This window comes from Clarias gariepinus, chromosome 1 (genome assembly GCF_024256425.1).
Source record: "Clarias gariepinus isolate MV-2021 ecotype Netherlands chromosome 1, CGAR_prim_01v2, whole genome shotgun sequence".
Classification (NCBI taxonomy): Eukaryota; Metazoa; Chordata; class Actinopteri; order Siluriformes; family Clariidae; genus Clarias; species Clarias gariepinus.
This window is the reverse complement of record NC_071100.1, coordinates 13,186,503-13,201,965: the sequence shown is the minus strand read 5'-3', so window position 1 is coordinate 13,201,965 and position 15,463 is coordinate 13,186,503. Positions and strand designations below refer to the sequence as shown.

Sequence of the window (15,463 nt, the reverse complement as noted above, 5' to 3'; positions counted from 1 at the left end):
CTTCGGAGGATTTGAGTGGATGTGTTTGCCAGGAAACCAACACCAAATAAATCATGGCTGTCATTCTACTCCCATTACAGTTGAGGGGCCTGCGACACTATGACATGCAGAAATGTAGCGTGCCACCTGCAGTCTGTTGATGAGTGAGTCAGAGCGTTTTTGCTGTTGGGTGACAATACAAAATGGACAGTTAATCAGCAAACAAATACGAACCGTCTAAAAATTTTAACCTGTTTAAATGCTTTGCCTGCCAGCTCATAACAAATTCAAATTTTATTTGAAGATACACAGTACGATATGCAGTGAAATGCTTATATGACCGCTTGTGAACTAACAAGAAATAAGAATGAGAAATAGAAAAGAGGAAATAAATAATATAATATAATATAATATAATATAATATAATATAATATAATATAATATAATATAATATAATATAAATAAATAGCTTAACTATAAGAAAGAACAAAATCTAAAATATATATACATACAACTTTTATGACTCGATTGTTCTGAAAAGTTTCAATAGTGAAAGCTAGTGTTAAGGTTACGGTTAGGGGGGTCTGGTTAGCCTTTTGTACACTACGGTTAAAACAAACCACACTGTTCTGTTAAATAATATTTTTATAGCATGCAATTCCTTTATTAAATAATTCTTTTTAGTATAATATATGTAAATTTGATAAAGGCACAAAGTATTTTTAAAGAAAAAGTAGCCCCAGACTGAACGTCTTCTACCTTCTTTTGTTTTTGTTTATTTTATTTATATATTTTTAGGCCTTTCCGAATAAAACCTTAATCGTCATCTTAAACATTTTTTCCAACCTGTAAGTTGATCCTGAATGCTGAGGTGGAAAAAGTCTTTCCATATACTTGTATGTGCGTATATGTGATGTGTATACACAGAAACCTTTCAACACCTGGCACTCAGTATCCAACTTGAGCATCTGCTCGAGTTCAGAATTTGAAACATCTCAGATATCACGCAACTCTTCCTGATCTGCCGCCCTCCTCTGAGGCCCCTGTTGACACAGGACCCCCCACCTCCTATGCAGTAGGATTTAGGGAGGCAGGTTCATTCTATTCTTAAAGCTATCTCCAGCTGAAAGAGTTGCTGTAGTGCCAAATGGAGGTGTACACTTGGAGAAAGAAGAGCACACTTGTCATTGTAGGACTTGAGACTTTATAGTTCTTTACCTGTTTTATTTCTAAACAAAGACATAAGATTTGTTTTTGCGGCATTGGTTTCTTTTTTTTAATTATTTTATATATCTATATATTTTTTCATTGAAGTACTTACATCTGCTTTGTGGACATTATCAGCTGTGACTGTTTGCCTTACACCGGCTTTGCATTGCTTGGTACTGGTTTGGGCTGCCGTCATGACTTCTGTGGAAACTAGTCCTGGATTTAATTTAATTCAGGTCAGGATTGAGTCTCTAAGCAGCAAAATGGACACGCTCATTAGCATCCAGGAGAAAGTCCTCAGCCGCCTGGACAGCATGTCAGAGGAACTCGTCGGGATAGAAAGAGACATGGAAACCCTGAAAGTAGATAAAGAGGAGATGCCTCCAGCAAGCCGCACTAAGGGACCAACCCGAGGCATTGGCGGTGAGATGAAAGAAATGTGCCAAGAAATGAGTAGCATCATGACGGCTGTAAACAAACGTTCAGAACAGCAGACCCAGAAGCTGGAAGGCATGGAGAGGCTGGTGATGGGCATCCAGCAGGTGGTCAGCTTCATTGGTGAAACAGTCAAGACTTCCAAAATCACAGAACTCATTTTCAAGGGGCCACGCAAATGCAAAGCGACATTAACTTCAGGGTGCAAGAACCAGGATAGCAAACGTAGTGCTAAGAGACAAGCCTTAAGTGAGCCGGTATCTGGCAAGGTGAGTCAGAATTGCAGAGTCAGCTAAATAAATTTCCCCAAATGTAATACAATAAAGGTATATAGCCAAGATTAGGATCAGGTTGTTGGATGAACAACAACCTTTGAGCAACAACCTTCTTGTTCTAGCTCTATATAGGCTGCTCTTCATGAATACTAACTTCAGGTGCTGACCATATAAGATTTGAGAGGGCATACATAATTTCTTCCATCTGTCACTTTTTCTATGCTTAGGTCGCTTTAATAACTTAAAGCATTCCATTTTAAATAGATGTTTCATGATAGCTAATATGATTCATAGGACTGTTAGATAATTAGCACAAAATTGATTCCCAGCACCATACTAAGAGAAGAATGATGAGAATGATTTAGATGATTAGCAATGCGTGTTGTCTTTAGTACTTGCGTCAGAGTCTCTCTCTCCCACATAGCAGACAAGTGTTGGGTCATGGAATGGCAGCCATAGACACATTTGAATGTGACTGCCAGAACTGACCCCCAGCTCAGCCCCTTGGGAGATCCGATCCCGCGTAAGTCATTTATGGCAATCATAAATTGCCACAGGAAACCCTTAGGTGTGTGTGTGCTCAAATTTGGGCCACAGTTCAACAGTGTATTTCCAAATGTTTCAGTGCCTTATCCACCTCTAGTTAAAACTATGGGTAAGAGGACTGATCTAGGATCAGAATCATAAATCACAGGTGACCAAACCTTTAGGTAACCCTCAATCCTGAATAGAAATTAGAATTTTTTTCGTAGGACTTTTAAATAGTTTTCAGTGTTTTTAAGGATCCCCTTTCCATTAAAAGAAGACTAAAATAGCATATGCACTGTTAATTTAAATGCTGACTCCCATTAACATTCAGTTCGATGATGATCTTGGTTGCAGGACCATATTCTGGATTCTATCAAAATGGTTTTCGTATTCATACTGGCTCAGTACCAGTCATTATTAGGAAAACTAATTTTACTCAGCAGAATATAAAAGTTTTTTAAACTTTAAATGTGATCCTGTTTAGAACCTAAGTATATTTGTAAAGAACAAGGTAAAATGGTCAGTCACATTATACCAGCTAACTAAATGATTTAATAATGATTTTCAATTCAATATTATTAATTACCAATACCCTTTTCTCTCATTCTCCTTTCTTGTAAATACGTTTTTTAAGTATTATTTGAACTTACCAGTTTAAACATTGTGAAAAGGTTCTGCTTAGAATGTTTTGCTGAAAGGGAAACTAGTCTATTTTATGGATAATGACCCTGACCTTGGTGTGGATAGAACTGGACTGGATTTTACATGCATGGCTTAGAAGATGTGAAGAAGTGGACCAGAAGATGATATCAGAGTTGTTTCCCAGGCCTACACTCATGAATAAATGCTGAACACAATATTAATCTAAAGCACTCATCATATTGTTTTATTCACTCTCCTGAACATTAACCCAATAAAATCGATTGTTTTATCCACCCTGACATTTTCCATTTGAATAGTTGCATCTTTATTTATTCATCTGTGTCTCTTTCCAATTATTTTATGATAAATTTAATTATTTCATGTGATCTTCCCTACCATCCATGTTTTGTCTACAACAGAAAACTATCTCTACTAAACTCAATAAAAGGACAAAAGTATTAAATGCGTCACGTGAACCCAGCAGCCTGGAGTCTGCTCATAAACTAAAGCTTCATGGACCAAAGCATTTCGTGTCCTCAAAGAAATCCTTCAAATTTCTGCACTCATCTCTATCATTGCACTCAAAAGTGTGTACTATCATAATTATTATTATTAAAAAATTGACTGGTGATAGTAGTGACCAGAAGCCTGCAATATAAAATATCGTTCTATGCTAGTTAAAGATGCATAGAATGAGTAAGAGTGTGGTATGCTTTAGCACGGATTACTTCTTCATCACTCACCTTGTTTTTCATTTTTCTCTTCCATGTTTATTCTTTCATTGTAAAATTAAGATTATTTGAATCTTGAATAGTGATAATAGTGGCCAGAAGCCTGCAATATAAAATACTGTTCTATGCTGGTTAAAGATGCATAGAATGAGGAAAAGTGTGTTATGCTTTAGCAGAATTTATTCCTTCATCACTTACCTTGTTTTTTTGGGTTTCTTTTCCATGTTCATCCTGAAACGCTAAAGTTGAAGGACCACAAGTTTAAAGATGGCAAGGAGAAGGGTTGTCTGAGCCCAAAGGGGCTTAAAGCACAGAAGAAAAAGAAGCCCCCAGACACTACAGGTAGGAGTAGTGGATTAAACATGAGTGACTTTTTAACTCATTGCAATTTAGCTAACAGCTAATGAAAATAAATGGACAAAATGTAGGAATTAATATTAAACAACTCGTTTGGTTTCTTTGGACCAAAAAAAGTGTAAAAAAGTGACATAGATACATTTTAGCAATGTATATAACAATATAATAATAATAATAATAATAATAATAATAATAATAATACATGTATATATATATATATATATATATATATATATATATATATATATATATATATATATACATGTATATAATATGTATATAATATGTATATACTGTAATAATAATAGTAATAATAATAATAATACATTACTAAAATATGTTAAATATGTGGTTTATCAAATATTCCAGATATTTCAAAGAGGTGAATTAGGGTGTTTAGGATGTGTTGTCTTTAATTTTATACCTACAAATCTTTATGAAATTAGATGTTAAATGGATTCACACATTGCGTTGTTGTAAAGGAAATTTTAGTTTAAACTCCAGCACACATAAATACATTTAATAATTTTTTTTTAAATCATGGAATTACTCATATGTACAATTCATGTCAGAGTTTGTCTAGAGATAATAATATCCCAAGGAAAAAAAAATGAAACTTCAAAACTACAATATTACTACTACTTCTACTAATAGTAATAATATGGTATGATCAGCAACCACCAAGGGCCATCACTAAAAACAATAGTATCTTTTTCAGTATGTAATAAAATGGCACCATCTTTTCTGTTTTCCATAGACTCTGTCTCCATGAAGAAGAAGGCCCTGTTGTTGGAAGAAGTTCAGAAGCTTAATAGAGAGAATGCTAAATACTCGCTATCATGCACAGGATCAGAGGCTGAGGAGCCTCTCAGCCAAAACCATCAGAATATCATCCTGGATCAAGCCAAAGTTCCTCTAGTTGAGCACGAGGAGCCTGAGCCAAACAGCCAGGCGTGTGGCACCGAGCTAAAAGTGGACGATGAGAAAGCAGAGGAAGAAGATATTCAGGATAAAGAGATTCAGGATGAAGTGCATGAGACGATTAACAAATCTGAAGAGGAGATCAAAAAAGTGCTTGAGGAAGAAAGCAAAGAGGAAACTTCAATAATGGTTGAAGCTATGAAAGCCGAGGATGCTGTGACATCACAGAGGTACCAATTTTAATCAGTCCACTGTTCTAAGTGCAAAAGTGCAAGTAAAATATTAAAAGATTAATACTGTATCAGTCGAATGTATGTGAACCAGATCATTTCCTAGGTCCAGCTTTGTTTTTTTTTTGTTGTTTTGTTTTTTACAAATAAATCAGTCACAAACATTGTGATTTTCAAATTTTACTTAACCGACTTCTTGAACTTTCAAAATCTTTAAACTGTCAAAGTACCACTTTATTAAAATATTCCTAACTCTTTAATTTTTTCAACTTGCCTCTGCTCAATTCTTTCCAGTAGAAACCTCAGCTTTTTCATTTAAAAATGTCATTTTCGTTTATGATTCTTTCAGTTGTGATCCAGAACCGCTGCACGAAGTCACCACGAGCAGCGAGTCAAAAGGTCTTGAGCTGCAGGTCTGTGAAGAAGAAGCCAATGAAAACCAAATGCAGGTTCCAGAAAGTCTGTGTGGCATTTTCAAAGCAGATGGAGTCGAAATTCATTTAGATTTCAGCAAAATTAGGAAAACAGAAGAGGAATTTGACGACGATGACGAGTGTGAGCAGTTCTTCATTGGTGAGGCCTGGATTGTTTTATATTTTAGAGTCACATTAAAATAAATAGTTAATGGGTTAATTTTGCATTTATATGGTGTGTAATTGCTAATAGCATTTCTATAATTCTGTTAAATTATACTTTATATATAATGTAACAAATACATAAATAATGTTCCAAAACAAAACTTTAATTCTTTATTCTTTTAAAATAAATTATTTATTTGTTTTAAATGAACTGTATAATAGATTTTTGTCAGGAAAGAGAAAGGAAAGGAAGAGTTGTTGAGACGGTATCTAATGTTGATGTTCTTTCCTTCTTATCCTTGGTGCAGACTGCACCCCTCCACCAGCAGCTCCTTTTAGCCATCGTTTGGTTTCAGCCAAACCCAACCAGATCAAAAATTTCTACACTATCAACCACCAGGAGATCATTGGAGGGTAACCTTTTCCCTTTCCATTTCCATTCCCACCTCACCTTTGGCACCGCGACTGCTAAGAGACCTAAAAGCAGAGAACAGAATGTGAGAAATGGTGTGAAGAGTGCGGAAAGTGGACAGCAGAGTCCTTTTAATCCTCACAGGACGGGTTTTACATAACCTTCCACTGCTGACTGCTGCTCTCCTCTCGCTCTATTCATAGCTCCAGAGTCAGGGGCAATTATTTTTACCCTGGGCTTTCTGCATATGTGAAACTAGACCTTTTTGCCAGCTGGAAGCCCATCAGTAGAAGTTAATCTAGCACTTCAAAAAGACTTTGCTTTCAACAGATTGGCTTAGAAAAACACCATAAGTATCAGTGCAAAGTGTTTCAATTCAAAGCTTTTGCACTATAATGCAGTGAACACACTAGTGAAATCATTCATGTATTTTTGCTTCATTTGCAAAGCTTAGCATTTTTTTTAAATATAATTTGTCATTTAAAAACTGTGTTCAGCTTCACTCATTTTCTTTTCTTTTTTGAATTTGGTTTCACAGAGGCCGTTTTGGTCAAGTGCACAAATGTATCGAAAATTCATCTGGACTCACTCTAGCAGCCAAGGTCATTAAAGCACGGAGTCAAAAGGAAAAGGTAGAATTAATGACAGCATTATACAAACAACTCCAAACACAACAAAATTCATAAGCATACAAGCATACAATAAGCATACAATTCATAAGCTATCCTCGAATCAAGGCTTGTTTTAATAACTTTTAATAGCTTAAATTAAGCCTAATCTTGCACTTAATAGTTGTGCGTTTTTAATCATTCTAATTATAAATGCACATATGCCTGTATTTAAGATTTTGGTTTTGATAGAACTGCTGCATGCTTCTGTTTATTTTGGCAGGAGGTGGTGAAGAATGAGATTCAAGTCATGAACCAGTTAGACCATGCCAATCTGATCCAGCTGTATGCCGCCTATGAATCCAGGAGCGACATCATCCTTGTCCTTGAATAGTATGCACCACATAGTGATTTATTACTGTTCTACAGTAAGGCTATATTTAAAAGTGAGGACAGGGTGAAAAGAAGAAACATAGCCATGTCTTGTTTCCATGAAAGACCATTATTGACTGGAATTTATAGTTAAATGTTAACAGAGGAACTTTGTAAAGGTTCAATTTGTTTTGAAAATGCATTAGAAAAATTGTGATTTGGATTATAGTCTTGTATCAGATCTGACTAGATTTGTTGATTCAGGCTTTTTATTTTTCTGACCCAGAAAATAGCTCCACCTCCAAGTCAAATCTAAGCTGCATAATTTAAATAATTTTCTTTAATGGCAACTTAATGCACATGTAATTTTAAAGATACACTTATGCAAAAGAAAATTAATTTTTTTGCTATTCACCTCAGAGACAGCAGAGGGCTCTAAATGACAAACCGCACCTTTAAAACAACTATAGCAATGTAGTACGCATTAAGCCCTATAACATATTTCTGCAGTTGGTGTGGTGTACGGTATATCTGTATTCTCTTACTGTTTTACGGTCATTTAATTAGCACACGACTACATTGCATAAGTGCGAGAAATATTTACTACTACTACTACAACTGATAATAATAATAATAATAATAATAATAATAATAATAATAATAATAATAATAAATAAAGATAAGTGAATACATAAATACAACTCTTTTTTAAAGATCAGTTAACCTGTTTTACTCCCAAAACATTATGGTAAAATATATAGAAGTCTGATACTAATTGTAAATTTATACAGAATCTAAATTTATTTTTATTATTCTCAGTTTTAAAATAATAAGAGTATTTCATATGATAATTAGATATAACGTTTATCTAAGAGTAAACAAAAGCAGCAAAAAACACATCATAATTGTACATGTGTTGGTTGTGTGTACATTTTTAAAATTTCTTTTTAACATTTTCTATGCTCATTAATTCCAGTGTGGATGGTGGTGAGCTCTTCGACAGAATTATTGACGAAAACTACAAACTGACTGAGCTGGACACAATCATGTTTGTCAGACAGATCTGTGAGGGGCTGCGCTATATGCACAAAATGTACATTATCCATCTGGACCTAAAGGTAACACAATTCACCAAGAGCTAACTTTAACAAGGCAAACTCAACAATCATATTTTTTTCTTCCAATACGACTAACAATTGGAATTATTTTTGTCTGTAAAGCTGCATCGTGACAATGTCTATGTCTTTCTCTCTAGCCTGAGAATATCCTGTGTGTTAGCAGGGTGACAAACAAAATAAAGATCATCGACTTTGGACTTGCAAGAAAGTATGTTCTATATGGAATCCCTTAAAAATAAATGAATAAATAAATAAATAAATAAATATTAACTTTTTTATCATCAATAGATACGTACCCCGGGAGAAGTTACGAGTGAATTTTGGCACACCAGAGTTTCTCGCCCCTGAGGTGGTCAACTATGACTTCGCATCCTTCAACACAGACATGTGGAGCCTTGGTGTCATCACTTACATGCTGTAAGAGTTTACTGCCCAATTTTATCAGAAGTCTCTAAACTAGTCATGTGGGCTAATGCGCTCTAGTTTTTAGTGACTAATCATAACCAAAGGGAGATTTTTTTTTTTTTTTGCTTTTTTTAAAACCTGCAATTAAAAACACCAGATATACAATCCAGACCAAGATCCTGGGTACAGAAACAGTTGGAATGTGTTTCATGTTGTTTGCATCACTGACATGGAGAGTTACTTTTTTTTATTTATTTATGCTGCTTCTTCTCAACAGTCTGAGTGGTTTGTCTCCTTTCCTTGGTGATGATGATAGTGAGACATTGAATAACATCCTGGTCTGCCGGTGGAACTTTGAGGAAAGTGAGTTCTTAGGTATTTCAGAGCAGGCCAAGGACTTCATCTCCAAACTACTTGTCTACAATAAAAGGTATGTTCCATCCATCCATCCATCCATCCATCCATCCATCCATCCATCCATCCATATAACCACCAGCTAGCTAGCCAATCAGCCTTCCATTAATGCGTTCAATACATCCATCCTACTATGCTAATTTCTTGAATATGGTCTATTTGTAGCTGGAGGATAGGTGCAAGTGAAGCTCTGAAGCATCCTTGGCTTTCAGACCCAGTGCTCCATAGTTACCTGCACAAAAAGGTAAAACTTCCCTTTCATACACATGATTGTGAAGAAGTCTCTATGAAAACCAGTAATACCACAGACCAGGTTAGCTTGTTTTTCATCATTCTTTTTACCATTACAGAAGAACATGTGCAATTCACGTAGAAATTCCTGTGTGCCTCCACCTGAGAGCTAATGTAAGTCACTGACCTCAAGTAACTTAACAGCTATATTTTGTCTAACCTAGCATATATTCTTAAGTTAATGCATATTACTGTATATGGTTAACCGATTTTATTTATTTATTTATTTTTTGTAGATCTGGCTTTGTTTATGCCAGCTGAGGCCATTTGGACCAAGCCTGCTGTGCTTTTAATTACTGGAAGTTACTTGTAAAACTATCTACCTTATGCTTTTTTGGGTCATTAGTTGCAAAAATCTGTGCTATTCTGATTACTGAAGTCACATATCATGATGGATGGCATCATTACTTTTAGTTAATAACCTAGTCTTCCCAAAGCACCATACAATCGTAAAGGGATAACATGGAATTATTGTTATGGAATAGGTGTTACAGTAATTAGAAATAATAAACGTTAGTATTTGGTTTTATTTTTGTTTTCACCTTCAGCATTTGTAAAATGATTAAGAGTACCACTGTACAATAAATAAGAGATAAAACACATAGCTGATAGCTCACACCTCTGCAATCTACAAAGCACCAACTTTTATGGCTCCTCCCCAAACATTAAATAAACGGTTCCTTACTTAAAATTAATCATGTCAACCATTGTTAATTAAGAGCATTTTATTAATTATAATTTGTTATTATAGAAATGAGGATATTTTAGAACAAGTGTATCAATATAGGTACATCTGTAATTTGTCATAGAATAAATGTTATTGAATGTAATATTATAAAAATCTGTATGTATAAAAGGGATAAAATTTTATGATTGGAATTACCAGAGGGCATTTAGAGTGTTGTAAATGTGTGTCAGGTGTACTACGTGCATCACTTAAGCATGGTATTGAAAGCAACAAGCATGATATTCAGACAGCAACAAAACAAGAAACCTTTTGATATTGTTAATGTATGATGACTTATGATAGAGATCTTGATAAAAAAATAATCTATATTATATCCTATTATTTTGGGGATGCATGATCTCTTGCAGTGTTTTTGTACATATATATAATTTTTTTTTCTGTAATGGTGCAGTATGATCTTTTTCCCAGTGTGTAAAGACATAGATATTCAAGCTTCCTGATTCACTGTACTGTAAAATCTGATTTCATTTTTAAAGTATAATCTTTTTAGATTTATTGGATGATGCTTTACATCTTTTTGTAATTATACCCGGAATAAACATTCATTTTTCATGTGCTTTTTTTTTAGATGTCCAAACACTATTTGTTTTCTTTCTTTCTTTCTTTCTTTCTTTCTTTCTTTCTGATTTTAATTAGAAGTGAGTTAGTGAGTAAACATCTGAGTTAATAACTGAAAAAAAAAAATGTCTATGATGTTCTGTTAAACTGCATTTTGTGCACTTTATGACTTTATTTATTTTTACAGCTTTACAAAATTAACAACAAATAAAATTTCAACAGATTTCTTTGTTTTTCTTTCTTTTTAATGCCAAAAAAAAAAACACATATAACTTTCCCATATTGTATATGTATGGATGGTGAACAGAAACAATTTTTACAGTTCAATCAAAGTAATTTACATCTTAAAATGGACTTGAAATTTATTTCTAAAGTTCATAACAAAGGTAGAAATAATTTTTATAATGGAAAAGTCTGAATTGTTTCTTGTTAATTATTCTAAGTGAAATTTACTAATGAGTTATTATTATTATTTTTGCAGAATCCATCAATGGTGTATTGCATAAAAGGAGTCATGAACTATAATGTTTGTCCTGTTAGAGTTACATTAATTTTATGGAATATTTACAGGCAATAAATAACTTAGGCAAAACTAAAGCAAATATTTATTTTCAGATGAAAAGAACAAATTACACCTTTATATTTTACTGCTACATAGTAATTGACTTTGGGGACAAGTCAACGTCAAGAAAAATACCATGACTATGTTTAGTTTGATTGTTTTCCATTTTTACACCAAATAACAACACGTAACACCATATACGTATACATACATAGTCTAAGATTGTGAGCAACATCCATCCTTATGCCCATGATAGGGCTGTTATTATAGAATCATATCACTCTTAAAAATTTACATGGAATTTGGAATTTACATTTTTTTGGGCTACCTACTGAAAAGCTAGTACCAACATCATGTCATATAGTACATTTGCAGTATAGTTTGTGTAATTAATCACAGCTAAATGATTTGTGAATTATACACACAGGCAATAAAAGATTGACACTTGTCAATCAACACAAATAGAAGGGGCAGTCAATCAGGGATGTGATTGTGCAGAATAAAAGAACACAGTTATGTGTTAGTAAATAAAACTCTATTTATCTCTCTATATAATCCCCTACTAAACTACACTATAACACTTATCCTTTTATGGCCCGAACATGAGGTGAGGTCAGGACTGTTTAAAGGATGTTGCAATTACTGCCAGCTGAGATCCTACATTCTGCAAGTGGTGTTGGTGAATGATTGTGTGTACAGTTCCCACAGTTCTCTTCCACAGGTTGGTAACAAGTTATCTATTCATTTTTAAGTGTTCCAGTTCTTGAATGTTTATGGGAACACGGGATCGTCATGTTTACGGGATCGTCATGCATATGTCTAAAGTACCAATAGTGGAGCATCAGTCACATCCAAAACAACCGAGAATCTTATGATGCCAAAACATCAAATGTTATCAAGAACATCTGTAAAGTAATGCATTGTGTGCTGTTTATGTGGATTGTATCAGGCATAAAGATTAGTGGCTGCACTAACCTGTTATTGTCAGCAGATGGCAATAAATGGACCAGCATATAAGGACAGAATGTTGCCTTCCTTATCTGTTACTGTACTGTGTAAAAACACATGAGCAAAATGCTTGAAATCAAGCATCCCTACATTAGGGCACTCCGCCACTACCAGTCAGGAGTGCCAAAGACTATCAGACGTTTCACCACCACTGTTAGGAGCAGTGTAACACACTTGGAGGACACCGCTATCCGCTCACAGACGCCCATGATTAGTTTAGAGCCACGATTGATGTGGAAGCACTAGAATGCATCCCATCCAATTCCTCACATCCATGAGAGAGCTTGGGCAATCAGCTTTCTCTAGGATCCTGGCTGCTAAAGTCTACCGCATCACCAAATTTGATAGAACAAGCACTTTACCGCTGTGCCTCTTGGAAGCCCAGATGTTTTCCTATATTTATTAGTTCATTTTGCTGCCTTCACAATGCCAAAAATTATATCTTAGTGACTGAAAGTGCCTTAAACAAAAGTATTTAAATGTATCCATCCATCTAGAAACCTATGTAGTCCAACTAGGGACTGTGGAGGCCAGTGGTGATTACCATCGTATTTATCCCCAACTTGTATGTCTTTGGACTGTGGAAGGAAACTGGAGTACCCGGAGGAAACCTACCAAGCACGGGGAGAACATGCAAACTTCATACACACAGAGACCCTGAAGCGGGATGTGGTATACATTCCGGGAACCCGCCTGGAGCACACACATATATGTGCTTGTACCTCAGACACACACACACACACACACACACACACACACACACACACACACACACACACACACACACAGGCAGACAGCATACATTTGGACAGTGAATGCTGATTGCTGACATTTTAAATGTTCCAGGCTGCAGTTAAAGACTCATATAATCAAAGGTCTGTTCCAGGAGAGAACGTGGTGCGCTTTGGGACTCAATTAAGCCCATTTTTGGAGTCTGACGCTTGGCCTCACCTCGATTCCTTTCAGATAGAAAAATGCTTGGTGGTGGATGGACTCATACACACACACACACACACACACACACACACACACACACACACACACACACACACACACACACACACACACACACACACACACTCACCCCCCTGTCCAGCACTTGAAAGCACAGAAGGTTCCAGAAGCTTAATTAAATTCAACTGAGGCGGCTGGAGCGTTTGATACAGTTTATTCACCTGAAAAAATAAACGCAGAATCTGAAGGAAGACGAGGATGAGGAGGAGGAGGAGCACTGTGGTGGAGAGAGCTGGGAAAAATGCAAGGTCAGAGGATTAAACATGAAGGTCAGGAAAAGGAGCAGTGTCTGCTGTGCTGCTGCTGCTGTTTGTGTGTGTGTGTGTGTGTGCGTGTGTGTGTATATGCCCAAGGTTTTATCCAATTACTAAAAATGTGCATAGATAATAGTTTCATACTGACACTGTGAGTATTAGGGAATACTAAGGAATAAAACACTCAGAGGTGTGCTGTTATAGGACGTGAATCAACAGCAAAGTGACATGGCCCAAAGAAGTCCAGTTATTGTTAGTACCCCAAAGTTGATTAAATATAATTACGGAACTAAGTTTTTATTTTTAGTATACAACAACAATTTGCACACTTTAAAATGATCAAAATTCATCATCTGCATTTATGGTCATGTTTAATAATGTGGGTTGTCCTAGAAACAATTTAGATCCTGTTACCATATATACTAAAGCAGTTATTCCTATACTAGCCCCCTTTCCTCTTTTTCTCCATGTTAATAAAACCAAACAGTTTATGTTACAGGAAATGGCTAGAAAGGGGCTAGAAATACTAAAGACTGTGCGAACTGAGCTACTATTGAATGTACATTACAAACATGAATGTACAGGTTATGATGTTAAATGCTGTCTGCATTTTATACTTCTGTTTACATATTTCTGGCTGGAGTTTTAGCACCACGTTAGGCCAAATTGAGGCAATTGTAGTAATGTCTAAGTTTATGGCAACACATGGATTGGCTGGGGCAAGGTAACGGCTTTAATTACAAATATTACATTTTAGACAGAGAGATAGCTCGGAAATGTACATCCTGATTCTTTTTTTCAAGTAAAATAAATATAAAATTTAAATAAATATTAAATATTAAATAAAATTAAATAAAAAATAAGATAATTAATTTTTGTATATTTAACCCTACCACTTAATTCCAAACACCATTCTAATCCTGGGTAAGACCCCTTTTTGCGCACTATTGTTCATGTTGACTTAAGTGCATCACATAATTTTTGCTCATACTCACATCAATACCACATTTTGATTTCCAATTTAAAGGTTTTTTTTGTTTATTTATTTTTAAACTAAATTTAAAGTGGAAACCAACATGTACTTATGTATTAATTTACAGGGATGTGTATAAAGGTAACAAGTTCAGCTGTCCTCTGGCTCCCACATGACCCAAGCAAGCAAATCCGATTGCCTTGGCAATCCTTATTATTCTGAACAAGAGGCCATTTAGCCAAACAGGTGAAACTGATTTCTAACCTCTCCCTCTTCCACTTTTTCATTCCTCCATTTTTTTTTGTAAGCCCCTGGGGCCTTCGAGCTGAGTAGAACTTTGTGAGACAGTTTTGGTGCAAGGCCCAGTTTACAGTGGTGAGAAATTCAATTTTGTCCTGCACTCTCCCACTCCCCCTTCCCGTCTTTCGCCCCTCCGCCCTGGTTCTTTCTCTATCTCCAGGGGTGATCTCTGACAACAAAATCAGATCCAGATGGGCTTATCAGGACTGAACGATAACAAATACTGCAGGAGTTCATGTCGATGCAGGACCACCTGCACAAAGGCCCGGGGAAGAGACACGACACTGCTGTGAATGCGAGCCCTCATACTGTATAGACATCATGATGTGTGTGTATGTGTGTGTGTGTGTAGTTTAGAAAAGGAATTACAGTCATAAGGGAATATGAAATATGTAGTTCAGGGAGAGATTTCATTTTTTTTCCCTGTCTCTTTCATTCCTTTTTCTAGGACCCCTCTCATTCTACCTCTGTGGGTGGTATTAGAGTTAAACTGGCCGACAGAGGTCTTAGGTCACCATCAACAGGCTGCCTTTTCTCAAAC

General features: G+C 35.6%; 1 protein-coding gene across 1 annotated transcript; it reads left to right on the top strand.

Moving 5' to 3' along the window:
* Window positions 1-1,116: 1,116 nt before the first annotated feature.
* Window positions 1,117-11,034, top strand: mylk4a (myosin light chain kinase family, member 4a). The gene is made up of 15 exons (XM_053505656.1): window positions 1,117-1,892; window positions 3,488-3,655; window positions 4,045-4,141; window positions 4,914-5,307; window positions 5,657-5,880; window positions 6,194-6,299; window positions 6,836-6,929; window positions 7,189-7,298; window positions 8,254-8,395; window positions 8,533-8,603; window positions 8,684-8,812; window positions 9,078-9,230; window positions 9,380-9,458; window positions 9,565-9,619; window positions 9,742-11,034. Exons 1-14 carry the CDS (start codon window positions 1,383-1,385, stop codon window positions 9,616-9,618), a joined length of 2,331 nt encoding a protein of 776 aa, XP_053361631.1. The 5' UTR covers window positions 1,117-1,382; the 3' UTR covers window position 9,619; window positions 9,742-11,034.
* Window positions 11,035-15,463: the final 4,429 nt, after the last annotated feature.

What these genes read in the sequence shown, in the direction of transcription:
- mylk4a (XM_053505656.1), top strand. Translation starts at nt 1,383, where the DNA reads ATGACTTCTGTGGAAACTAGTCCTGGATTTAATTTAATTCAGGTCAGG. An exon ending in CACGGAGTCAAAAGGAAAAG is followed by an intron (nt 6,930 to 7,188) that starts GTAGAATTAATG and finishes TTATTTTGGCAG; the next exon opens with GAGGTGGTGAAGAATGAGAT. An exon ending in ATAGTTACCTGCACAAAAAG is followed by an intron (nt 9,459 to 9,564) that starts GTAAAACTTCCC and finishes TTACCATTACAG; the next exon opens with AAGAACATGTGCAATTCACG.